This window comes from Ricinus communis, chromosome 3 (assembly GCF_019578655.1).
Source record: "Ricinus communis isolate WT05 ecotype wild-type chromosome 3, ASM1957865v1, whole genome shotgun sequence".
NCBI classification, from domain to species: domain Eukaryota; kingdom Viridiplantae; phylum Streptophyta; class Magnoliopsida; order Malpighiales; family Euphorbiaceae; genus Ricinus; species Ricinus communis.
This window is the reverse complement of record NC_063258.1, coordinates 31,074,985-31,101,390: the sequence shown is the minus strand read 5'-3', so window position 1 is coordinate 31,101,390 and position 26,406 is coordinate 31,074,985. Positions and strand designations below refer to the sequence as shown.

General features: G+C 31.6%; 4 protein-coding genes and 1 non-coding gene across 6 annotated transcripts; 3 read left to right on the top strand and 2 right to left on the bottom strand.

Annotated features, from left to right (window-relative positions):
* Positions 1 to 8,505: 8,505 nt before the first annotated feature.
* Positions 8,506 to 8,578, bottom strand: TRNAF-GAA. Its single transcript has one exon. It is a non-coding gene; the product is annotated as a tRNA-Phe (tRNA).
* A 1,171-nt stretch (positions 8,579 to 9,749) lies between these two features.
* Positions 9,750 to 11,070, top strand: LOC8271219 (60S ribosomal protein L37-1). Its single transcript, XM_002516533.4, has 4 exons — positions 9,750 to 9,908; positions 10,007 to 10,142; positions 10,666 to 10,767; positions 10,878 to 11,070. The coding sequence occupies exons 1-4, from the start codon at positions 9,906 to 9,908 to the stop codon at positions 10,925 to 10,927; spliced, it is 291 nt and encodes a 96-aa protein (XP_002516579.1). The 5' UTR covers positions 9,750 to 9,905; the 3' UTR covers positions 10,928 to 11,070.
* A 322-nt stretch (positions 11,071 to 11,392) lies between these two features.
* On the bottom strand, positions 11,393 to 14,819 carry LOC8271218 (GTP-binding protein At2g22870). Of its 2 annotated transcripts, XM_002516532.4 has the most exons (5): positions 14,130 to 14,818; positions 13,470 to 13,539; positions 12,643 to 12,805; positions 11,917 to 12,177; positions 11,393 to 11,613 (listed from the first exon to the last, which is right to left on the bottom strand). In XM_002516532.4, the coding sequence occupies exons 1-4, from the start codon at positions 14,629 to 14,631 to the stop codon at positions 11,959 to 11,961; spliced, it is 954 nt and encodes a 317-aa protein (XP_002516578.1). In that variant the 5' UTR covers positions 14,632 to 14,818; the 3' UTR covers positions 11,393 to 11,613; positions 11,917 to 11,958. The 2 variants fall into 2 exon arrangements, with proteins under 2 accessions (XP_002516578.1, XP_048228029.1); XM_048372072.1 differs by having other exon boundaries at positions 11,393 to 12,177; positions 14,130 to 14,819.
* Positions 14,820 to 15,991: 1,172 nt separating this feature from the next.
* Positions 15,992 to 22,091, top strand: LOC8271217 (beta-adaptin-like protein A). Its single transcript, XM_002516531.4, has 11 exons — positions 15,992 to 16,331; positions 16,432 to 16,948; positions 17,044 to 17,168; positions 17,618 to 17,816; positions 18,616 to 18,844; positions 18,964 to 19,130; positions 19,295 to 19,504; positions 19,849 to 19,959; positions 20,092 to 20,268; positions 20,895 to 21,362; positions 21,598 to 22,091. The coding sequence occupies exons 1-11, from the start codon at positions 16,279 to 16,281 to the stop codon at positions 21,886 to 21,888; spliced, it is 2,547 nt and encodes an 848-aa protein (XP_002516577.2). The 5' UTR covers positions 15,992 to 16,278; the 3' UTR covers positions 21,889 to 22,091.
* An 838-nt stretch (positions 22,092 to 22,929) lies between these two features.
* Positions 22,930 to 25,747, top strand: LOC8271216 (pentatricopeptide repeat-containing protein At2g30780). The gene is made up of 2 exons (XM_002516530.4): positions 22,930 to 23,393; positions 23,948 to 25,747. The coding sequence occupies exons 1-2, from the start codon at positions 23,139 to 23,141 to the stop codon at positions 24,941 to 24,943; spliced, it is 1,251 nt and encodes a 416-aa protein (XP_002516576.1). The 5' UTR covers positions 22,930 to 23,138; the 3' UTR covers positions 24,944 to 25,747.
* The last annotated feature ends 659 nt before the right edge of the window (positions 25,748 to 26,406 follow it).

Below are 26,406 nucleotides of genomic sequence, written 5' to 3'. Positions count from 1 at the left end.
ACATAACATTCTTGCATGTTAAAATTTTAACTAAAGGACAAAAAAGAAAAGGACTTGCTAGAATCAGTAGCACATGGTTACAAAATCTAAGTAGATTTGTTTTAATCAATTAGAAAGATTTTTTTTTTTTTTTTTGAACAAACAGCTCTAATATGTAAAATAGGATCAGACTTTATCATCTTACTGCCACTCCACTAATTGAATTCAGTAGTCAATATTTGCGATATCTTCCGCAGATTTATTTGTGAAAGGAAAATACTCCTAATTCTAGATTAAGGTTAAGGATAAGGATAATTAAAACGTGGTTAAGTGTATTTAGCACCCTTTCTTTTTCTTGCTAATCTCCCGTCAATGAAAGACAAATTAAGAAAAATGACCATAAACTTCTCGGTGATATCTGTTGCAAAATATTACTTATGAGAAAGTCAAGATTAATTATTTCCTAATAATTTAGAAAATATCAGAATTGATTTACTTAGAATTATGATTTCATGGTACACGTGGAATTCTGACAAATGTTGTAATAAGTAATATATTTATTTTCTTTGTAATTTATCTTAACATTTAATCATATAAAAGGTGTTTTATTCTTTTCAATAAGCTGTTGTTTTACTGTCTTAGAAATTGTACTGGCCATTAAAATATCTTCAAATTTGAAGAAAGAGTGAAGCTAAATAATTAAATGGCATGGATGTTAACTTGATTTGTCAAAGTCTCATGTGGTTTGCTAGAGTTTCACGACAAGATTTAAGCCTTCTCGTCTTGCAACTGTCCACATATCTGAAGCCTTTCATACAAGTAATTTGGTCTTCTATAAGATACCCACTTGAGAAAGCTTTTCCAAAATCTTATTATTACAATTATTATGTGTATTTAATTGGACCATAGAAATCAAAAAGAAAATTTCAAGAAAAAAAATACGAACGGAAGAAAATATTAAATTCTCCTGACCTAAAGTATTTATTAGTTTTTTTTTTTTTTTTGGTGATTATATAAGTCTAGATTTGCATGCGTTCATGCATGTCAATGATGACGATGATGATGATGCATTTATATATATAAATATATAAATATAAAGTAAGAAAAATGTAACATAAATATTATTATGACAAAACATAAATACCAGGAAGGAGGGTTAGTTAGGGTTTTAAAGAATGTAGGTGGTGGGGTTTATTCCGACCGCAGAAGGGTTTTTGATAAATGTATAAGAATCTTGGCAACGAGAGAATAAGGACATCACACTCCAACAATGATGAGAGTGAGAAAATGAAAAGAAGAAGAAAAAAGATTAAAATAAAATGAAAATCAACATCATAGAAAGATCAAATGGGTAATCTTTAATTTGTTCTGCAATTCTATTTAAAGGCAAGCAAGAGAAGTGAGGTTTTGCCAGTAGTTTCCATGGCCCATAAGATTCAAATGGCCATCTACATTGGGGCCCCTTTCTAGCCTTTATTACTATCAGCTGTCCTTTCTTTCTTTCCCTTCTGTTCATCTCACCTTTCTTTTTCTTTTTCTTTTTCCTTTTCCTTTCTAGCAGTATGAAAACTAGTTTTAGGGTATGTGAGATGTGGAATGTAATGCAATGCTTCTGTTTTAATCTTACTCTTTTGTTAAAAAAAAAAAGAACTAATACCCCTTTTAAGCTTATATAAAGCTATATGCATATGTCCAATTCCACCTCTTAATTCAGCTTCTTTAACCTTAATGCTCAACTTGGTAACCAAAGTCATGGTTGATAAGATATTCAAGATCCTCTTGCCCATTTTTTTAGCTTTGATTATTGTTCTTTAGTTTAAATTCTCTAATTTTATTCCAGGCTATACCTACTAGGAATCAAAACAATTTATGTACACACTATTTAGAATATCGTTAATAATTTTTCTAATTCGAAAAAATTATACACTTTAATTATAATGAAGATTTAATCGTAAGTCTTCATTGTCGCGAGACATTTATAAATGAAATAAAACATGTATGAACCTTAGAATTCAAAGATTGTTATTGTCAACAAAAAAAAAAAAAAAAAAAAATTAAAGTTTGTCAAGTAGCTTCTCGTGATTTCATTGGAATAAATAGAGGTTGCGAAAACTTGTTGCTTTTCTCATGTTTATGTACAAACGTGTTATAATTTGGTTGCCAATTTCTAATTTCTTTTCCTTTAAAGGAATTATTGTTTCTTTGTTGCCAAACTTAAAATTCAGGAAGCAAATTCTGCCTCCAATCCTAAATAACAATTCACTACAAATATAGTAGACCCATTTCAAATCACTCAATTTGTCAACAAGTACTTTGATAAGATAGTTATCTAGGTTGAACCTTGGAACTGATATTTCCTTGTAGCTTTCATTTAAGTTTTAATGAAGTGAAGATAGCAAGAGGATGAGATCATGAGGGTGGAATTGGAAATCATAAATTACCTTTACAATTTTATAATTCACTAGGCATTTTTTTAAAGGTAAATTAGAGAAAAAAGTAATAATATAATTTAAAATATATAGATTTTAAATTTATGGAATCAAGATTTCTATCATTTGTATTAACTATAAAAATAATAGATTTTTATTTAAAATTAAGAATAATTTTTAAAATAATATAAATTTATAGAAACAATATTGAAATAAAAAATATTATAATAATTTATAATTCCTTTAAAATAATCAAAAAAAAAAAGAAAGAAAGATATATATATTTTTAAAATTACATATGTTATATTATGTTTTGTTTTATTGTATTATTATTTGTTCTCTTCAATATTATTTATAGAATATGGTAGATTATTAAAATATTTTATCTCTGGTTGCAATTATTTACTAATAAAATTAAATAAAAAATTATATTATTCAAACTTTTATTAAATTTTAATATTTTCATAATCATAAATATTATTTGATTCAAAATAAATAAATATAAAAAGATTTTACTGAATATTTAGCGAAAAAGAAAAAAAAATAGGTTTAATTATGATGAAGAGGATATGTAATTTGGGAGTTAAATAGTAAGAAGAAGAGCAAATCTTTTTGAGGAAAATAATGTAAAAGTAGTTATGAAAAAGGGGTGGTCCTTCTTTTATTGCTAAGGTTGCATACATTATCGTCCACAAGTTTGAGATGGGTATTTCTTTCCCAAACTTAATTCTTCCTCTTAAGGTACGCAAACACATGCTGCACATGCCCACTCATCTGGACCAACCATTTTTTTATTGTAGCAATTAAAATCCCTTTATTCCTAGTGGTCCAAAAAAAAAAACAATTTAATTTGATTTTTCTTTTTATTTATATATATATATATATATATGCCCATTAATTATCTCTAACGGTTTGATACGTACCTCCTTCTCTCCCCCCCCATAATTGGACCATTTTTCCAGGCTTTAAAATTGACCGGCTATTTGTCCAAATCAGATGATTGGTTGAAAGTTATTAGTGAAAGAAATTATATCTCTCTTTTGGAATGTCTGTCAACAAAATTGCAGAAAGAGTCGATATATATTTTTTTCTTAATTTTTTAAATTAAAATAATTTTAATTATCTGTCATTATTATATAATTATTTTTTATTTTATTATTGTATCATAATATTTATAAAAATTAAATTAATCTAATTTAACTAATTTTTTCTATAATTAACTATATTAAATACTTTTTTAATCTGAATAAATTACTAATATTTTTTCAACTTCAAGTGTTTCAAACAAAAATCTTTGCAATTTTTTTTGATTAATATGAAATAGAAATAATAATTAATTGAGCATTAGGGTATGAATAGAATTTTATGCTGACATAAAATTTAACTTATTTAAAGTGATTTAATTAATTTTTAATTTTTTAATAATAGATTATATATTTATAGCCATCTGCATAAAAATTCATATAAAGTTATTTATGTCGCACAAGACTAATGGGAAATTATTAATATATTAATCGTTTATCCGTGCATTGCACGATCATCATTATTATTTTGATTATAAAATTAAATTGATAAATACAATTTGATAAAATTCTTAATATTGAATATTAATTTATAAAATTTTAAAAAATAATAGCAAACTAACTAATTTTAAATTTTTTAAATTTTTTTAACATTCTGAACAATATAAAAAATAGTAATGTTAATATTATATAAATTAATAGATTAATATAATTGATATTACTATTTTTAAAAATTAAAATTTATTAAATAATTAAAAATTAATTTATTATTAAATATAATATTAAAAATATAATTTAAGATGTTATTTTTAATAAAATTAATTTATTACTTAATATAATATTAAAATATAATTAATATGCTATTTTTTGAATAAAATAGTATTATTATCTAATTAAAAAATTATTTATTAATTAATGTAATATTAAAATATAATTAATATACTATCTTTTAAGATTAGAGTGAGTATTTAATTAGAAATGTAACTTATAAATTAATAAATTAATAAAAATTTATAAAAATTTTCATAAATTTGAATATCATATGTTAAAAGTAAGTACACGTATCAAAATAAAAAATTTATATGCCAAAAATTAAGTATATATATTAAAAAAATTAAGTTTAAAAAAAAAATATATATATATATATATATATATATATATATATATATATATATATATATATATATAAATTTGTATAATATTAGCCTTTGTGTGTAAACTAATAATAACCATGTTGACGAATAAAGAAAAAATAAATTATAACCATCTGTTAATTTTTATCCACTAACTGGTTTCTGTCTCATTTGAAAATGAAAAGATTATTTGCAGTTGTAATATAAATATATATATATATATATATATATATATATATATATGTGATAGGTTGTTTTATTAATTAATTTATTTAATTTATAAATTACTTATAACATTTGCTAAGGTAAGCTATATTAAATTATTAGCATCTTTATTTTTTTCAAGAAAAATAATATTGAGTCGAATTCTGAACTATTTGACTTAGATTCCAAGGGAATTACAAGCTAAGGGAAATTCAACCTTCTTCATTGTATGCAGAGAATAACATTTTGCTTAATACATATAAAGTTTTGCATACAAGAATTTCATAACGCCAATGGATCAACAGTTTAAATAAAAATGTCCAAATCTTTTCCTTCATCAATGGCACTTTATAGATATTGTAATGGAAATTCTTAAAAATATCTTAAAATCAATAAAAAGATATCACTTTTATTTAAAAATATTATTTTTTAATTTTATCTTCAAATTTTGATATGGTTATTTTTTAATTATTTTTCAGTTATTTTATCCAATTTATTTTAAAAATTAAAATTTATATTTTTAATATTTTAACACAGTAAAAATAAAAATAATAAAATATGTCATAATTTTAATAAAAATATTAAAAAAAATAAGTATTTTTAATATTTTTCTATTATTAATTTACGTGCATACTCCCACCTCCACTTTGAAAGCATGCCATTTAATTACTTGTTCTGTTAGACTATATTTTACTCACATGTCAATTTGTTATAAAAATAGAAATATATTAAGTTGTATTTGTATGCTATTGATAATCCTAAAATTACATTCAAGAGTGTATAGATAAAAATGATAATATTTTTTTTAGTTTAAGTAAGATTTTAAATTTAAGTCTTCAATATGCAATTGCGTTGAAACTCTAATGATAGTATTTGTAAGGATTTTATTCGACACATTCTAAAATATTTTAAATTATTAAATAAAAATCTAAACTATTTTATATTATTAAATAAAAAAATTACATATTTATTTAATTAATATCAATACAAACACGATATATTTATTAGTCAATTTCAAAATATCTCAATCCTGGCACGTAAATTTTATAAACCAATTGTATAAATATAATACTTGTAATATATTTACTTAATTAGATGGTATGCCGATCATACACCCCAATGAAACTCAGTTAACCATATATATATATATATATATACAAATATATTTTATATATATATATGTAAAATATTATACCTTAAGAAACACTATATTTGTACTCAAATCCATTGAAACATCGTCTATAAGATTAAATCATGATTAAAAATTCATTAATAAAATTTATGTGTCTTTCAAGTTTCAAATCAAGCACTAACAACCAAAGCATAATGTTGGTTAGTATAACTTTTGCTTATGGAAGTTGACTTAGCAATTGAAGGTTAAAATTCATTGATTACAATTTTTTTATAAATTTAAATGCCAATTAAAATTTATTTTTAATAATAACTTATTATATAATACTCAATATATATACTGTTTAACTAAAAAAATAATATATATAAATTTTGACGAGTAATAATTAGAACATATGAAATTAAATAAATAATGAAATATGTTCATCTATTATGTAATATGTTTCAAATCGTGTTATAAATAAATTAATATTTTACTAACACATACATGTAAAGTGATTATATATCTTATAAATTAAAATTGGGTGTCATTATCTATTTTAATAGCTTTACTTAATACAAAAGAAAATATTCAAACTTAATATTTTTATTAATATAATTCATTTTATACTTTTATCGCTTGAGTTAGACTTTTTTCATTCACTAATTTCTTTTTAGTGTATATATATTTAAATTTGAAACTTTGGTTAAATTAAAAAAGAATTTTATCATCACATGTGGTACTGATCTATATTTTCACATAACTCTAATGGTGCACCCAATACTCCGCAATGGGAAAAGGGTTCAATTATTCACATGTACGAAAACGGCAAGACAAGCGAGCCGCGTGCATGCTTATGAGAATGACACCCCTCATACAGTCATCGTCATAAGCTCAGTAACGCACCATTCTCGCTACAAAATTGATCTCCCTAACTAGCTAGCTAGCTACCTCCTGCAACTCCCTCTTTCTCTCCTCTAAATTTGGGACCGCCACCGATGGCTACGACCTTTCTTCTTTGGTTTCTCTTGATCTTTCTTCTTCAATTTCCAAAACTCGCAATATATATATATTTGAAAATCGACATGCTATCTGCTTAGATTCCAAAGTTGTTTCCTTTTCTTTCACTTTTGCAGGTCCAAGATACACTTTCCATACTAGTGAAAACAAGAGAAAAGTCCCTCTCCCTTTCACTACTATTACTACTCTCCTTGCTCATGCACTTTAAAATCCCAAGCAAGTGAGTAAGCTTTTTCTCCAACCAACAAATCCACTCTATCCATATCTATCTCGTTTCTAGTATAGATTTTTGCCATTTCTTTTCATGCTCTATACATGTCCTATTCTTCAAGATGTCTTTCCCTCTATGTGAGACAGCTAGCTAAGTGTACATATAGTGCACATAGAGAGAGACAGAGAGAGGGAAAGAGCTATTCAGCCAACCCACTTCAGCTTTGCACTTTTTCCCCTTTTCTTCTTTTCCTTTTAAGAATCTTTGTGAGTTAAGGGCACATCTTCATCATTGCAGGTTCTTTCTAAATAATGTCAGGATGTATTGCATTTCTAGTGGGGAAGGTCAACAATCCAACAGCTATAACTTTCTCTTTGCTTGCTTTGTTTGAGTAAGACAAGCATGTTTTTCTTCTAAACCTTTTTTTTTTTTTTTTCTTTCTTTTCTTTTCTCACATTCAACTAACCATTCTCCTTATTTGGTTATTGTCCGGTCAATTTTCTCTTAAATGGGTACTGCAAATCTCCCACTCAAATGTATCTAGATAAAGCATATTTACATTATTATTGAGAGTTTCCACACTGGCAAAGACAGGAAGATGCCACAAAGCACTGAAAAGAGTTAGTGAGTTTCTAACAAAGGAATGTAAAAAGAACACTTGTGCTTTCTATCATCTCTAATGGGATCTTTTTGTCACAAGAAAAGAAAGAAAATGCTAGTGGTGCTTGATCTTTCTCCTAATTTGGTTATCATTGGCTAGTCAATTTTTTTCTGTCAAATGGGTACTCAAATCTAACTAGACAAAGCAGTGATACAATATTTACTGAGAGTCTCAGTATATGGCAAAGAGAAGAAGATGCCGCAAAGCACTCAAAAGAGTTGGTGAGCTTCTAACAAAGGCTACAAAAACAACACTTTGTGCTTTATTTAATCTCTAATGGGATCCCTCTTTTCCTTATCCTCAAGAAAATGAAGAAATTAAGTGCTGTTTGATGCTTGGCCTTTTCATAATAGGGTGGGACAGAAGCTGTTAACTTTTCTGCTTTGTTTCCTTTACATTTGGTTAGTTCGATTCTTGGCCTTTTGAAACTGGAGTCTGCATGTCTCCTCCTTCCGTTTCATTGTTTTTGTTGTTGTCTAGTTTGGACTTAAATTACAAAGCATTGTGACAAGATCGGAAAGGAAACGGGAATATCCTGTTCAAACAGATTGGAAACCAAACGAACCCTGAAGCTGGAAAAACATGAGGAAATTATAAAGATCGGAAAGGAAACGGGAAGATCATGGTAAGTTCAAACAGATTGGAAATCAAACGAACCCTGAAGCTGGAAAAACACGAGGAAATTATAAAAATGCGGAAACCTAAAGCTGGAAAAACATGAGGATATTATAAATATGCGGTGAGCGTGGATCGAACACGCGACCTTCAGATCTTCAGTCTGACGCTCTCCCAACTGAGCTATCCCCGCAGATGTTTACTTTTGATATAAATTTTTTTATTTACTCGAAAAAATTGACTCCATCAAAGAATTGCAGCATGAAGTTCTAAACAAGAAAATAGAAGCAAAAGTAAAACGAGCTCAAACATTTTTCTTCTTAAAGGAAACTGTTTAGTGCTTGCTTTAGGCTATCTATTGGAACCTCTACCGGGCTCGCCAATTTCGAAAAGGTTCGAGTTCAAAGCAACAGGCCCGCATCGATACGTGGGCTCTCTTTTTTTCCTTTTTTCTTTGTTGTGTACTTATTTTAGTTGATTTAACCCCATGGGTTTGAAAAAAAATAACAAAATTCCTGTCTTTTTTTTTTATCATATTTACAGTATTAATTATTTTTTTTTATTTTTACTGTATTAAAAATTTAAAAATACAGTTTTTTTTTATTTCTTCTTAAATTACAGTTTTAGTTGTTTTACTAACAACAACCAAAAATATAATTAAAAAATAATAAAATAATAACTGAAAATGAATATATCATATATTTTAAAAAATTTTGAAAAAGTAATATTTTTGAAAAAAAAAACAATTCACACATTAAAAACGATATTTGTTGATTTTATGATATTTATGAAAAGTTGTCTAAATTCTTTACTTCTTTTTTGGGCCTAAGTTTTAACTTAATTGTTTCTGTGTCCTAGATCCTGCTAGGCATGGGCTTGTATTATACCTTCTTCTTGACACTACTTATATTTTTCTTTTTAACTTAGGTTCCAATTAATTGGAGTGGGAGTTCTCATCTTTCAGCCAAATTTCAACTTCGGACTGAATAGTCTCCTTGTGCATTTTAATAATGGCATTAATTTAATTTTATTTATTTCACTTGAGGCATGCAAATTCTACATTGATTGTACAATTTTTTGGTAGAAAAAGAGGGGCAAAGAACAAAAGTAAATAGACAAGACCAATAGATGTGTTTCTAAATGGAAACTTCTAATACCCAATTGGAAAAAAGAAGAAGTTACTTAGGGACAATTAGAATTTTTAAATCTTAAGTGGGTGATTATCCTTCAACTTTTGTTTCAATTTAAAACTAAGTTTTAATGTTCTATATGACTATAAATAAATAAGTTAGAGTTTAGAAAATAGAAAAGAGTACAAATGTTGTTTCAATTTCAAGCCCAAATAAATTAGAAACCATATCTTGTTGGCCCATGGACCGAACCAACCAACAACCAGTGGCATTGAACCGAAACCCTATGCTACCCCTCTATATATAAAAACCCTAATCTCTGATTCTGTTAAGACTTTTACTTTCTCCGCTCGATCAGCAAATCGTGAAGTAGCTGCGGCGAGATAAGAAATGGTACTCTCTTTATTTTATCTGTTAATTCAAAATCTTATAGATTCGTATGTTTTGGCGGCGGTTGATTATATATGTGTCGTTGTTGTTTGTCGTCATAGGGGAAAGGTACAGGTAGTTTTGGTAAGAGGAGGAATAAGACGCATACACTTTGCGTGCGATGCGGCCGCCGTAGCTTTCACCTCCAGAAGAGCCGCTGCAGTGCCTGTGCTTATCCTGCTAGTCGCCTCAGGAAATGTGTGTTTTATTTCATCCCCCTTTACTATTGTTTGTTTTGTTTTGTTTTATTTTATTTTATTTTTGGATGATGAGCAAATGTCTTGAATGAGAAGCGGTTTCCTTTCCTATATCAGCTAGTGCCCTTTGTCTCCTTGTTGAATTATATGCTTCTTGACGTTTCATTTCACTAGAATTGAACTTGATTTAGGGATTATGAAGCAAAGTAGTTAGTCATTTAGGTGTCTCAGGTAAGGCATTGTGGAGTTGAGGTTCGTTACCTTTTATAGTGCATCGAGTTAGATTACATTTCTGCTGAAATGGAGGAGAAATTGCTTATTGGTGGTAGAAAATGAGAGGAAGATGGGCAATGCTAGACATTAGAATTATTTTACAATTGAATTCTGTTGAGAATCAATTCTCAAATGAGATGAGAACTAATTATGTTCGTCTAGTTCCAGGAATTATATTTTCCTTCCTTATTATGAGACATTTTGGCACCACATGTTCTGACTTCTTATTTAATTTTGTGTTTTGATTTCAGATAACTGGAGTGTGAAGGCTATCCGCAGAAAGACCACAGGAACCGGGCGGATGAGGTACCTCCGCCACGTCCCACGCAGGTTCAAGACTAATTTCCGAGAGGGTGAGTTCTTTGATTACCCAAATTTTAGTTCTCTATGTAAAGCAATATGAATACCTTCCCAAATGCATTTCAAAGTTTTAATTGAATGTCTGTAATCTCTGTGGTCATAGGTACTCAAGCACCTCCAAGAAACAAGGGTGCTGCTGCAGCCACCGCATAAGCTTTGCAAGGGCGATGCCAGACTGTTTTGTTTTTATATTTATCAGTTTGCAAACTAGAAGTTTTGGATCAATGTTTAATTTTTACTCGTCATATCTTGAGTATTTTAATCATGGAGAGTTATAAACATTTTCTTTCTATTAAGATTTTTGGGTGCATATTGTCATTCATCTTGCTTACTTGGCTTTGCAATTCAGAATTTTGAATCTTGTCAAATCTGATGTAATGCTGGCGAATCCAAATTCCCATCAGACCTGTCCTTGTAGGTGCATTTTGTTTTGTTGCTGATATTGATAAATTTTTTAATACATAAGGTCTTGGTGGTCTATTCTTATTCGAGTTATCTTAGTTGTAAGCCAGCATTTTAAAAGTTTTGACATTTGTAGTGCTTTCAGAATCAGACCGCCTTAGTAACCCAGTTAGAAGTGAGACGTTAATACACTTAAAATAGCAGCAAGCACAATACTAAAACAAGAGCAAGGAGGCATTCGATTACACCAGCAAGAGATTTACATTGTATTCTCTAAAGCCACAAACAAAACTTGCAACCAGTTCAGCAGCTGCATCTTCAATACTCAAGAAGGATCTAGTAGGTGGAAGTTATGCAGGCTGCCACTCGAAGTTCAATTTGTTCACCATTTCGGTTCTGCTTTCCAGAATGGGTGTTCTTCCATTTTCTTGACGCATCTGTTATGCCTCGAGCAAGTTAAGACACTGATTAGCTTTCCAATAAAAAACATTATATACCCTTTCCATTTTTTTCTTTTCCAAGATAATGGAATTGAACTAGTTGAGTTCCAATGGGAAAACGAAAACATGTTCTGCCAATCTCATAAGCTCCTGGAAAGTTTTGGACCAACGATTATAATTCCTATATGGTTTCCAGATTAAGATTTAAGGGACTGGCAGAAACTCTAAAGGCAAACTCAATGAGAAAAGGGTCTGCGAGTAAGATAATATAACAGGGAAGGTTTCAAATATAAGATGTACCAGGATATATAGAATAATCTTGATTCTGCATTATCTTTTATCTCAGTGTTTGAGCCAGTAGTTCCGCAGCTGAGCCATGTGCAGTAGCATCTCATCACGGCCTTGATTAGTAGTGCTGCTGGTCATAATCCAAGGGGGTGCCGTCTTGAAGAAGCTCCGTATCAACTCTTGAAAATCATTCACGTTCTCATCAGGTCTTTTCCCTCCATTCTTTTTCTTCTTGCGCTTGTCACATTTGGTGAAGATCAAAGTCATCGGTATCTGAAAGGCAGAGCTAACACCTAAGTTTCCTCTTCATATATAATTTCCATGTTTATCATAATCAAGAAAGAATAAGTCTACATCATGATTAGCCTGGTTCCAACTAATTGCTTGAAGGACTCAATATAGAGTTGGAAAACCATTTTTTTTGCATTTTATGACAATTAGGGCAAAATGATCCACTTGACAAGTGTTTACTTCTGAAAATTCAATCCTGGAACAGAATTACCATCTAGAATTTCTGATATCTCAATGACTAAACATCTAAGGGGGGAAAGAAAAGGATAAGGCCCTATTTTACATGTAATCAAGATTAAAAAAGGAAAAAGTAAACAAGTAGTTGGCAATAATCATTAAAAGAAGCATAATGCATCGATTGGGGTTCCAAACTAAATCAGAATTTCTTATATATCACTTTTTTCGTTGTATTAGACAGAAAAATCTAAAGAAAGAAAAAGAAATTACCTGATTCTGACCCAGCCAACTGGCATACTCGAGATCAATTTTCTTGGCAGGAATACTAGCATCTATGAGAAGGAAAACTGAGACCAAGGTGGAACGGTTGAGAAAATAGTCTTTAGTGAACTTGTTCCAATCTGTCCGAAGCTCCTGGGGTGCAGCAGCGTACCTGTTTGGAAAAAGAAACAATGTAATACCATTACAACCTCCAACATAAAGTTGCACGAAAAGACTCTTAAGTTTTAGTTAAACGAAATTTATAGTAGCAAGACTAATACCATTAAGAAAATGAAATCTAGCAACTACACTTCTCACAGAAGTTGGCAACTCTGAGTTACCTTCTTGAGTTTCTCAGTGATAAACAAACGCAAAAGAGCCCCACTCATATTAACAAGTGAAAAGCACAAGCATTTGTAAACAGCACAATATAAAGTACAGCAAGTATAAGTATACATTGGGCAGTACCCTATGCAGGTAGGATCTTTTCTCTCCTATCTCACCAAGGTTTGATAACTTTTAGAAGACGAGAAATGTTACATAATAATGAGAAGCAATTCAGATACAAATGGAACTGGACAGACAGGATAAAATCAACAGTAAAGATTACAAAAAGAAAATAGAAACAGGCATTTCAGAAGAGTTGCATTGCTAGTAACTAGAATTACAAGCCTCATAGATGATACATTTTCCATGAAAATTAATAGAAACCCACTAAACTAAATCCCTGACAGAAATGTCAATTATCGCTCATTGTCCTTATTTCTTTGTATTCTACAGTTCGCCAGTGTTCAAACTAAACCAACACAATATGGAAAAAAAGTTGGGAACCATACCCATATCCAGGCAAATCCACCAAGTACCAGCTATCATTGACCCGAAAATGGTTAATGCATTGCGTCTTCCCTGTAGAGGAAGAAAATAGTTACTAGTCTTTACGTGGTGTAATATGCAGAATCAAAATTAAATTTACTTTTACCGTAATACAAACATTAGAGAAAGAAAAAAACTTTCCAGCAAGATAGCGTATGATACATTCAATTACAGAATCCTCTCACTTATCACAATGTTAATGCTAAATTCAAATTGAGCATAACCAGTAATATCATCATTTTCTATTAATTTGCTTCAAATTTGATGAGTCACTGAGCAGCTCATTGCATCTTAATTTTCCTTATAAGAAACATATTCGAGTTAGAAAATTATTTGCTTAAAATCTTGCTTTCACACTCCATGCCAGCCCAAGAAAGTTACAGAAAATGAAATGAGAGATCGAGTCTTTTCCAGCACTTCCTCACATTCTCTTTCTTCTCTTTAAGTCCTCTTGTAGACAGTATAATTTTGCTTAAAAAATTAGCAAAGCTTTAAAAGAGCAACCATCTCAAGTCAAGACACTCAAGTGAAAATTTAAAGATCTCAAAGAATATCTTCTAAGCTGAACATAAAAAGAATGTTATAATACAATTAAAAAAAATAGAGTGGTGTCGTTAACAAACCAGGTTTCTTAGAGGTAAGAGCAAGCTTTTTTCTTCTAACTAGAGAATTAAGAAGAGAAGATTTGCCAACATTAGACCTGCCAACAAGTGCAAACTCGGGCAAACCATCATTAGGACAATCCTCAGTGCTGACACTACTCTTCACAAACTCAGCTTGCCCAATCTGAGCATCCCTCGCGTACTTACTCAACACAATGTTAGAGCCTTTCAAGATTCTAGTGCTCAGAGCAGCATCATCAGTAAACAAAACCTCAGTTTCCGGAGGCACAAAGAGCTTGTCAAGCGAAAGTGGGAGTTGGGTATTATTTTCTTGGGATGATAGATGAGAGATGGGAATGGGTTCCGCAGGGGAAAGAGTTGATTTGGGTCTTTTAATTATTGTGGGAAGATTGAGTCTTGAAAAGAGAGTGAGAGTTTGGAGTGCAGAAGGAGATGGTGATGGTGTTTTTGAGTGGGTTATGATTGATAGGTAATGGAATCTTGAAAGATTACTCAGAATCATTTCTTTTCCACTGTCTTTTGTTTTTAGCTGTGGTTGTACAAGTTTCTTCTTGGCGATTATGGCAGGTGAGGAAGCAAAGAGAGGGAAAGAAAAATCTTAATCCCGGTGAGATACCCGTTATTTCTTGTCAGACGGTTTTGTATAGACCCGATGAATGATAACTCGTTGCGTTCGCTACAGTTTTGTGTCCAAGTTGGTTTGGGTTTTGAGTCTTGATTGGTATGTCGGGTACAAATACGGGCCGAAGTTCAAGTCCGCAAAGATACACAAAAATTATCAGCTAAAAAGGTCAATTTGATCCCTGAATTATTCTCCAATGTCTAATTCGTAGCAAAATCATCTTTTTTGGCCAATTATATCAAGAAAAGAATTTGTTAATGATTGGTTAACCTCAATCCAATCATAAATATGTGGAATTCTACCAGCATAAAACTGATGAAATAAAAGTTCATCCATATATTTTGGTCATTGAAGCACTACTTAAATTACATAAAAAAATTTAAAAATCTTTTTCTTTAAAATTGTTGATACTAAAGAAACTAAAAGATAACATTAAAAGTCAATATTATTTATTTTGAACTAAAATGGACCATTGTCCTTGTCCTTGTAGGAATTACCTGGTTAAAAGGTTTGACTAATTAGCAATTAATAAAAATTTATTAGTGTAATTTGACCAAAATATTAATTTTGGATAAATAAAGACCTTCAAAGTTGTAAACTCGGAGGTCAAAGTAGTCTTGTAGCATAAGAATATATAATAACCTAACGAATTAATTTAACATAGTATTTTAAAGCACAACTTCTTCATTTGTACGAATGAAAACTCAAAAATATATCATTTACAGTAAAAATAATTTTAGTTCGTTTTACTATGATAAAATTATAATACCCATAATTCTTTTCCTTAATTTTCTTTTAATTTCATTAATTGCTCGGATATTTTGATAAATTCATATTTTTATGAATAAATGGGTACCATTTAATTTAATATTTATAAATAATTATATTATATTGATATGTGAATTTAAATAATTAAGTTATAATTTTATGAAGTTGAATTACTTTGACTAATTATCATATAAGAGTATATAAATATATATGTATATATAAGTGTAATCTATTTAAGTTGGAGGTGTTTTTATGGCATAAATTAAGGTGAGGGACTAGAAAAGAATTTTACAAAAAAAAGTTCAGAATAATACATCACAAAACATCGGAATAAAAAAAGAAACAGACGATGAATTATTTTTCTCTAGATTTAATCTCTAAAAAAATGGAGAAACAAATAATAAAAAAAAAAGAAAAAAAAAGAAAAACTATATATTTATCTCTTCAGTAGAGAAAAATTACCTTTCAGACGATGTTTGATTAAGAAGATTTTAGATAGGATGTTTGTTTTTGGTGTCTCATCGAAACGCCTCGTTTCGTCAGTACCACTGTCGTTGTATTTAGCGAAAGCTAAACCGTGATTAGAGTGAGAGTTAATAATCCAACAGACCAATAATCTACAGCCATGTCATCATCAGTACGTGTACAACCGATTGCACTTTGTCATCTTTCTCACCTCCATTTCTAAAAATTCAGTCCTCTCTCCATGTTCGCTTCTTATTAGATCTCACTAGTACGACAAGTCGCAGCCTATCTGCCATGGCACCTCCGGCGCACTCACAGCGGTCTCCGTCACCATCTCAACCGTCCGGGTAAGTCCAAACTCCTCTAAAACCCTAGTCCCTACTATAATTTCAAATTTTGCTCATAAAGCCCTAAACTCAAATTTAAATTTTCACTATATAATTGCAGAAAAAGCGAAGTCTCCGATTTAAAGACACAACTCCGGCAACTCGCCGGAAGCCGATTGCCAGGAGTTGACGATTCAAAAAGAGAACTATTCAAGAAAGTAATTTCACACATGACAATAGGAATCGATGTATCGTCATTATTTGGTGAAATGGTTATGTGTTCAGCAACATCGGACATCGTTTTGAAGAAAATGTGCTATCTCTATGTAGGTAATTATGCGAAAGGAAATCCTGATCTTGCTCTATTAACTATCAATTTTCTTCAAAGAGATTGTAAAGACGAAGATCCAATGATTAGAGGACTTGCGCTAAGGAGCTTATCTTCCTTGCGAGTTGCGAATTTGGTTGAGTATTTGGTTGGACCTTTAGGTTCTGGTTTGAAAGATAATAACAGTTATGTTAGAGTGATTGCTGTTATGGGAGTTCTTAAGTTGTATCATATTTCGGCTTCCACTTGTATTGATGCTGATTTTCCAGCTATTTTAAAGCATTTGATGCTTCGTGATCCGGATACTCAGGTGATAATATGTTTTTCTATAATGTGGCTTTATGATGTTGGGTTAGTGTTTGATTGCCTTGTATTGTACTTTTAGTTAATTTTTGGTTTCTGTAGGTTGTTGCAAATTGTTTATGTGCATTGCAAGAAATTTGGAGCGCAGAAGCAAGTACCTCCGAGGAAGCATTAAGGGAGAAAGAAAGTTTAATTAGCAAAGCTGTTATTTTCAACTTCTTGAACCGGTATGGTCTATTGCTCAGAATAATTTTTAATTTTGCTGGTTAACTTTTTGGGTATCATATTTTTATGACACAAGAAACTTAACAATTTTATTAGATCTTTCAGTTTGTACGAGCACAATACTTTACAGTATGTTGTTGTCAGATGGATAATTTGATGTTGATCCCCGTACCTCATAATTGATTATTATCTGTTCGTTTTTCTGTTGCTAAATATAAGTAGCCTCAGAAGATCACAAAGTGACTTTAGCTGTAGAATTGAATAAAATTAGTTCAAGCTGGAATATAAATGTAATAGCGAGAGAAATCTGATTAACAGGCAGTAAATCTATTGATTCGCAAAGCTTTGAAAATCCTGTTAAATTTGCGTCGCTAAAATTTTTAAGTTGGACGAGGTTGGTTTTCCTGCCAACTGATAGCGAATGGCCTTCTGACATGAGTTTAATTTGCAGGATCAAGGAATTTAGTGAATGGGCACAGTGTCTTGTGCTTGATTTGCTTTCTAAATATGTACCCTCAGACAGCAATGAGATATTTGACATCATGAATCTCCTAGAAGACAGACTTCAGCATGCAAATGGTGCTGTTGTCCTTGCAACCATCAAAGTGTTTCTACAGTTGACACTGTCCATGGCTGATGTGCATCAGGAGGTGCGTACCGGAAATACTTTGTAACTTATATTTTAACCAACAGCATATAAACTGGATGGTTATCTCTTCTTGACAATAGGATTGCTTACATGTGTAATTTCAAGTCATGCTGTTGTTGGGAGGCAATTTGATTTTTGGTTTTTTTTATGCATGTCCTCCTTGTTAATGATGAGAAATTATACATGCATGTACTCTGTTTTGAGTTTGTATTTATTCTATAAAGGAAGTTCTCAGTAAAAGTAAGATGTGTTGCAACTTGTCATTGTGTTCGGATTTTGAGCTGCTGCATCTTTGATCCTTTGTCAGTTATGTTGTTGGACGAAGGGAAAGATCTTGTTGTTTGTATACCATGATTTCTGATGTTTAACTTCAGCTCTAGGATTGTTACCTTCAATAATCATGGCAACACTTTAGATAAAAAGATGATAAACATTAGAACATTGTGGGTTGCCTCCTACAATCGTATTTGATATTTTATTAGAAGCAGACCTATTTTAAGTGGCAGGTTATGGAGCTTGAACCTGCATGAATTACGAATCCAACAATTAGAGGTGGGGTTGGCTGTGTCCATGTGGCCCAAAAATCAACTCTTAGATGTTTATAGTAACTCATTTAGACTCGTATAAGCACATTAAGCCCATAATTCCTCTCAAATGTTGGTTGAGGTGTTACACAAGCAATGTTATCCTTGGATGTAATGTCACGCACTTGGGTCTTTCTAGATTGAACATAATTTATTTTTATTCCTATCCTATATTAGTAAATCAGCATTTGACAAATAACGATTTTAATTGGTCAGGTGTATGAGCGTATTAAAGCTCCTTTGCTTACCCTAGTCAGTTCTGGAAGTCCTGAGCAATCTTATGCAGTTCTAAGCCACCTGCATCTGTTGGTGATGCGTGCACCATACATATTTTCCTCAGATTATAAACACTTCTATTGCCAGTACAATGAGCCATCTTATGTCAAAAAGTTAAAGCTAGAAATGTTGACTGCGGTTGCAAATGAGAGCAATACATATGAAATTGGTGAGCGAACAACTTCTTGGTGTCCTTTTTAAGGCTTCTAAGGGAAAAGTTGACATGGGTGAAGCTGTATTGCTTTCTTTTACTATGACTGACGAATGGTGTTCTTGAGTCAATTTCAGTGACAGAGTTATGCGAATATGCTGCAAATGTTGATATTCCCATTGCAAGAGAGTCAATTCGGGCTGTTGGAAAAATAGCACTGCAGCAGTATGATGTGAATGCTATTGTTGATAGGCTTCTTCAGTTCCTAGAGATGGAAAAGGACTATGTTACTGCTGAAGCTTTGGTAAGCAATAAAATCAAATGCTCACTGTTAAGCCTGTAAACGCTTCTAGCACTTTGCTTTTTGGTTCATGCAAAACCATACATTGCATAAGCAAAGATTTAATAGAATTGTCTTTATGGAATCATCAGTGATCGTGTTGACAAGTTTGAAGTTCTTTTATGCAGGTTCTTGTGAAAGATCTACTGAGGAAATACCCTCAGTGGAGTCATGATTGCATTGCAGTTGTTGGGAATATCAGTAGCAAGAATGTTCAAGAACCCAAGGCCAAAGCAGCTCTTATATGGATGTTAGGAGAATATTCTCAGGATATGAATGATGCTCCTTATATTCTTGAGAGTTTAGTTGAGAATTGGGATGACGAGCATTCAGCTGAGGTAGTTAAACTGCCTCTTTCTTCAATAGTCATTTTGTGGTCCCTAGCTAAATAGTGCACCTTCTTTTCTCCTCCGCACATGTATCTTTGGCTATATATGTTGTGGCTTTGACCTTCCTCTTTTTTTAGATGATCTTTATTATGAATAGCGGAAAGAAGTAATCTAGTTTTATGCAACTTCTGTTGTACTGTGCTCTCCAAAGAGCAACTTTTCTCAAAATCTCAAAAGATGATGAGTTGAGGTGTTTAAGTTTTCTGTAGCTATGTTTGTAATCAGATTTTTCTTGGTTTTCTACATGTTGATCATACTCTATTGAATGGATGACAAATTATCACAATGCACAGGTTCGTTTACATCTCCTCACAGCAGTTATGAAATGCTTTTTTAAGAGACCACCTGAGACTCAGAAAGCATTGGGATCTGCACTGGCTGCAGGACTTGCTGATTTTCACCAGGTGGGGGTTGATTTTATTCTACCATCCTCCATAGTACTGTGATACTTTCATTATAATTGAATTTTATTGGCTTTTACTAAATGTAAATGCTTTTGTGTGAGAATGTGCCCTTAAACTTTCAGTTGCTTGCAGGATGTTCATGATAGAGCTTTGTTCTACTACAGGCTATTGCAACACAATGTGTCAGTTGCAGAACGTGTTGTGAATCCTCCAAAACAAGCTGTTTCTGTGTTTGCTGATACTCAGAGTAGTGAAATCAAAGATCGCATTTTTGATGAATTTAACAGCCTCTCTGTTGTGTACCAGAAGGTATCCCTTTTTCAATATTTTCCTATATAAAAGATGAGTTAAATTTATGTTCATGGTCGCCGGAAGTAGTTATTCTAAATCATTTTGAAGTTCTTGTAAATTTTTATTAGAGAAAAAAGAAAGAAAGAAAAGAAAGAAGGGGTAGAAAATTTGTTCAAAGGAGATAGAGGGAGAGATGGGGCAGGGTTAGTTTGAATTGATACACATGATGTGTTGGCTGTTGGTGAGTGATTCTGTTCTAGTGCTTTCTGGGAATTAATCAATCTAGCCATCTACGCTCTGTTAATAGGATATTGTTACTGTCTATCAACATAATCTAGTTTCTGTCATGGTAATATCTTCTCACAAGTTATTGACATGTTATCAACAGGGATGAATTTTACTATATTTTCTTTTTGATCCTTCTACTAATAATTGGACAACTTCCACCTAGCTGTTTACTTTGTATTTAAATCCTTTCAACAATTGCCCAAATGTATTTGGCTGGAATGGAGCTTCATCATGTGCACAAGCAGAACTGATTTGCATGTGGTTTTTATCTCTTTCTTCTGGTCATCATTCCCTTGAGTGTAGTAGCTTTTTGAAGGGTTAGGGTTTGCATGACCAATTTTTGCAAATTCTCGCAGCCATCTTACATGTTCACTGACAAAGAACATCAGGGAGCGTTCGAATTTTCAGATGAGTTGGGAAATTTATCCATTGGGGCGGAATCTGCTAATGAGGTTGTACCAGCAGCTAGAGTTGATGCTAATGACAAGGATCTGCTTCTGAGTACTTCAGAGAAGGAAGAAAGTAGAGGTGCTGGTAACAATGGTTCTGCATACAGTGCTCCTTTATTTGATGCTCCATCAGTATCTATTGCTGCTCCACAAGCACAAATGCAATCCGAATCATTGATTCCAAACCTTACAGTACCAGGACATTCTCCTCAGGCTAGCTTTGCCATCGATGATTTACTTGGTCTAGGTCTACCAGCAGCACCTGCACCTGCACCAGCTCCAGCACCTCCTCCTTTGAAGCTTAATTCCAGAGCTGCTCTAGATCCAGCCACGTTTCAGCAAAAGTGGCGCCAACTTCCATCATCTGTTTCACAGGTCTATTTTACAAATATGACATTGTTTGGAAAATATTTATTTGATTCTTCTGCACATGTCTCATTATGCTTCTCCAAACTTATCCATTATCTGTTAGTGGTAGCATCTTCCTCAGAAGCCATATATGCTCAAACCTTCTGCACTTTACTGCTGATTTTTGCATTTACTTCTCTGCTGGCCTACTTGATTTATGCTGCGCATGTTTCTGATAGGTCTCACATTATATTTGTTGCAGGAGCATTCTCTAAGTCCTCAAGGAGCTGCAGCATTGACAACACCTCAACCCCTCCTTCGTCACATGCAGGCCCATTCCATTCAATGCATCGCATCAGGTGGTCAATCGCCCAACTTCAAGTTTTTCTTCTTTGCTCAAAAAGCAGAGGAATCATCTATATATCTTGTAGAATGTAAAATCAACACATCATCAAGTAAAGCACAGATAAACATAAAAGCTGATGATCAGAGTACTTCCCAGGAATTCTCATCTTTGTTCCAATCAGCCTTGTCCAAGTTTGGTATGCAGTGAGTGTGCATAAAGTTTTTGTTTTTCCTTTCACTCAAGTTTCCAGCAGAAAATAGGTTTTTTGATGTATTGTAGTTGCCTCAGGAGAAACAAAATTTTAGAAGTGAAATAAAAGGAAAACAAATACTGTTTTGGTTACTTGTAGATTGAGTGTATAATGAGACCAAAAGGAAAAAGAGGAATTCAACTTCTAAATCTTTGTTTTAGTTCTCTATGAACATGCTACTGTTGCTTAATTTTATAGCAATCTCTCTGTTCTGGTAAAACTGAAGCAGTTCTTCATGTTGATAACTTATTTATTTTTATTTGTCATCAAATAATGACAAATATTATGGGTGCTTATTAAACTATTTTTTAATTTGGCATTCTCAGCTCATAAACGCTAATTTAATTTGCGTTTTATGGCCAGAAGCACCATTAAAGAAATAATAATCTTTTTTTTGTATTTTTTGTTTTTTTTTTTCCTGTTATACTAAAAGTCAGTTTCGTTAGAATTTTTGCATCACAGCTGATATCTGTGACGATCCGAAATGATTTTGATAAGTAACATTCGGTGACTGAAGGAGAGTTCTTTAATACTGTCAATAGAAAAAACTCTTCAAACGAAACAGACAAAGGCACATGTCCTGTGCTTCTCATTCCCAAACACTTCTCCTTTTCTGTTCTCAAAAACTTTCTTAATTTATGTTTTATTTCATATTTTTAATATTTAAATTTAAATTGATAGAATTGTTGTTGTTATGAATATAATGGCTTTCTAATTTAAATTTCACATTAAATTAATTTACATACTCGAGTTGCCTGTTCATAAAAACTCAAACTTGGAGATAATATTTTTTGAACCTGCATACGTCCTAATCTAAAAAAATTAAATGAATTTAATTAATATTAATATTTTAAAATCTGCTCAATAAATTTTATAAAAGAAAAATAATTCATGGGAATTCTATTATTATTTTAATTTATGATTATTAATTTTATATTACAATTATATTTCTTGTTTATGAATTTATTAATCTATAGTGTACGTGTATTATATATAGAATTTTGTATGGATTTATATAACTTAGGAGTCACACGGTTGGAATGTTAAAAAAAATTAGTATATAAAAATTAAAAAATATATATTTTAAGATATTTTTAAAAAGGATAGGATTGATATTAATAATAAATTATCAAAAGCCTGCCGGAAAAAAGAAAGAAAGAAAGAAAAGATACCGCCTTTTGCCTTGAGAGAGGGAAGAAAAAGAAAAATGGCGGTACTAGGAGCAGTAGTAAGGAGGGTTTTATCAGTAGCTAAATTACAGTCTCAATCGTTGCAAATCCATTTCAAATCCAAACAGCAATACACCATTACCAACTCTTCTAATCCTCTCCTCTCCAAATTACTTCAACTGCCAAACTCCAAAATCAAATCAACACTCGATTCAGACCTCAATAGTTCTCAGTTTCCCTTCGATGCCCTCGTTACCGCTCTTGCATCTTCCTCACCCGAGAAAGCTCGCCTGGTAAGCAGTAAGCACACACGTGTCTTCAGTTGTTTTGATTAATATATCTCTACAAGTCTAGCTCAATAGATTGTTTCTGTTACTTGGATTATGTTGAGAATTTCTTTTTTACTTTTCCCTCCCTTCCTTTAGCTGATTGAATCATGTCTAAATTGAATTTTTTAGCACATTTTTGAACATGAGATCTGATTGATTGCATTTTTAAGACTTGCCAATCACTATTATATGGCCTTGTTTCGAATAATCCATGTGTAAGAACTGAACTGAATTGAATTGAATTCTTGCAAAATGCTTTCCTCTTTTGAGTTGAAAGAATTTAACTTTAGCAACTAGGACATTTCCAAACATGAGAATTTGGTAAACAAAATTCAATTCAATTGGATTCTTGCATTTTTAGACTTACTACTTTCAAACTCCTTTAGTATATGTAATTAATGAGAAAGCCGAGAGACTTCCCAAGAGTGTGTAACCCACCACCATTTTAATAAACATTATGTAAGTGAATTTGTGCTTAATTGCTTTGCTCATGTAATCTCTGTTGATTGGCTGGTCAGGTTTTAGAGTGGAGATTGGATTGTATGCTAAAGCAAAATGAGATAGATCATGTTCATTACTCCAATCTAATATCTCTTTGCGCAAAGATTCACAATGTTTCACTTGCAATGAGGGTATTTACATCTATGGAGGGTAATGGTATTATACCCAATACTACTGTTTTCAATTCCCTTATACAGGTTTGCTTGTCCTCAATAAGTAATGTTTTAACGGCCCTTAGTTTGTTCGAGATAATGGACATTTCTGAGTTTTGTAAACCTGATTCTCAGACTTATGATACTTTTGTATTGGGGTTTTCAAATTTAAGAGATGTTGTTAAAATGCAAGCATGGTTTGCAGCGAAAAAGGCTGCTGGATACACTGCAAATGTGCAAAATTACGAATGTCTCATTTCTACTTGTGTAAAGACTAAAGATTTGGATAAAGCTGATAGGCTTTTTGATGAAATGATGTCTATGGGAGTTATGCCTAGTGCAGCCATATTGGAATGGGTCCTTGAAGGGCTTTGTAAACGTAGGGACTGTGATCGGGTTAGAGGATTTTTGAATTTCTTGCTGGAATGTAGGTTTGAGTTTAATGGGAATATGATCGAGAAGATTGTGGAATTATATTCTGAACTTGGTAAAGTTGATGAGATGGAGAAACTGCTTGATATTTGTGCGGAGTTTAATCAAGTTGGTGAAACTCTATCGCGATTACACTGTGGGATTATAAGATTTTATGCCAAAGCGGATAGATTGGATGATGTTGAATACTCTGTAGGGAGGATGACAAGTAGCGGGATGTTATTTAGAAGTCCAGATGATGTTGAGAAGGTAATTTCTTCATACTTCAGGAAGGAAGCTTATGACAGACTAGACTTGTTTTTGGAACATGTCAAGGGCTATCATAAACTCACAAGGTCGACTTATGATTTATTAGTTGCTGGGTATCGAAGAGCTGGATTGGCAGAGAAATTGGAGTTGGTAATGCTGGATATGAAATTGGCTGATTGATTTTGCTAACAATCTATATTGCTTAATCAGGCATTGTTAGTTGTGAAGAAATTAGGTTTATTGGCGGCAATTTGAAGCCAAGCCTTTACTAGCAATAGCAATGAAGTTTGAAGTGTTGCATTTGAAAAAAATTGGAGGTTTGCAAGCAATGATTAAGCTGTGAGCATATATTGGCCGAATCAATAGTGGATGAATGTGTTTTCCAGCAAAAACTTGATGGACCCACTTATGAACTATCATTTTTTCCTAGTCATTCGTTATGCAAAAATTATATATGAGAAGGAAAATCTCTACCTCATGAATTTTGTTGACTTGGATTAGTGATGGAAAATTATATATTTCCATCCGGGTAAACATTTGTTTGAAGCAAGCTTTTAGAGAGGTAGAAGGTGATCGTGCCTAGAATCATTTCACCGAGCAGGCTGGGATGGTTCGTCTCGGCCGTGTCCTTCGGGGAATTACATGTTTGTGGGCCGGCTCGAATAGTTAGACCTGATAAGATAAAATCAGTTCGAAAATCACACTTCGAAAACGGGCTTGAAGTGATCGGACCTACAGAAATATACTCATGTCCAAGCTCGGTTTTTACTAGTGCCTGGGCTGTGGGTGCAATATAGATTGTATATTACTTTATTAAACCACTAGGTATTAATTATATGCTAAAATAGGTTTCCCACTAGTAAAGGGACTCTTCAAGGCAGAAAGAAATGCAAGTAATTGTTAAGGACAAAAATACAAGTATACTCCTAGTGGGTAGGACTAGGACCACTGCAAGAGCAAGTAGAACTTTCCTGCTTTTACCAATCCAGTTGGACTGGTACGGTGCTTGCCTTCAGCACACTTTTTAATGAATTTAATTTGTTATTGAACAAAATTAGATAAAAAAATATAAATTTCATAATGCCTCACGCATTAGTCTCGCACTAAAATTAATATATACTAATTATATTTTTAAAAATAATAATTACAAATTTAGTGTTTTAATTTTTTAATTTTAATATTTGAATAATTTTTTTTTCAATTAAGTGTTTGAATATGCTAATTTATATGTATATGTATTTTGGTGTTTTTTTACAGATTTCATAGGTTAAAGTAATAATTTAATTTATTTTATATATGAATGTATAAATATTTTTATTAATTTTTACTTATAATTTTTTTTCTTTTTTTCTTAATTTTTTTTATCTTTGTTTTATTTTTTATTAAATCTTCTTTTAGCACTAAATAAAATGTTGGTTAAATTCATTTAATTGTTATTCATTTTCCTAAAAAAGAATTTATTTATCATCTTTTTATTTTTTTAAAACACTTAATAATTTTTCTTTTTCCTCTTATTATTTTCAGGTGAAAGACTATATTTTAGATGTATTTTTTGAGATAAATATATGAAAATAAAAGAATAAGTAAATGACACTTATTTTTAATTTTTATTTGAATGAATGAGAAAAATAAAATAATTTGTT

Coding starts and splice junctions, on each gene's coding strand:
- LOC8271219 (XM_002516533.4), top strand. Junction 10,143..10,665: donor TGCTAGTCGCCTCAGGAAAT/GTGTGTTTTATT, acceptor TTTTGATTTCAG/ATAACTGGAGTGTGAAGGCT. Junction 10,768..10,877: donor CAAGACTAATTTCCGAGAGG/GTGAGTTCTTTG, acceptor CTGTGGTCATAG/GTACTCAAGCACCTCCAAGA.
- LOC8271218 (XM_048372072.1), bottom strand. CDS start 14,631: ATGATTCTGAGTAATCTTTCAAGATTCCATTACCTATCAATCATAACC. Junction 13,540..14,129: donor TCTTACCTCTAAGAAACCTG/GTTTGTTAACGA, acceptor CTTCCTCTACAG/GGAAGACGCAATGCATTAAC. Junction 12,806..13,469: donor GTGGATTTGCCTGGATATGG/GTATGGTTCCCA, acceptor TTTTCCAAACAG/GTACGCTGCTGCACCCCAGG.
- LOC8271217 (XM_002516531.4), top strand. CDS start 16,279: ATGGCACCTCCGGCGCACTCACAGCGGTCTCCGTCACCATCTCAACCG. Junction 17,817..18,615: donor TGGCTGATGTGCATCAGGAG/GTGCGTACCGGA, acceptor TTAATTGGTCAG/GTGTATGAGCGTATTAAAGC. Junction 18,845..18,963: donor GAGCAATACATATGAAATTG/GTGAGCGAACAA, acceptor AGTCAATTTCAG/TGACAGAGTTATGCGAATAT.
- LOC8271216 (XM_002516530.4), top strand. CDS start 23,139: ATGGCGGTACTAGGAGCAGTAGTAAGGAGGGTTTTATCAGTAGCTAAA. Junction 23,394..23,947: donor CACCCGAGAAAGCTCGCCTG/GTAAGCAGTAAG, acceptor TTGGCTGGTCAG/GTTTTAGAGTGGAGATTGGA.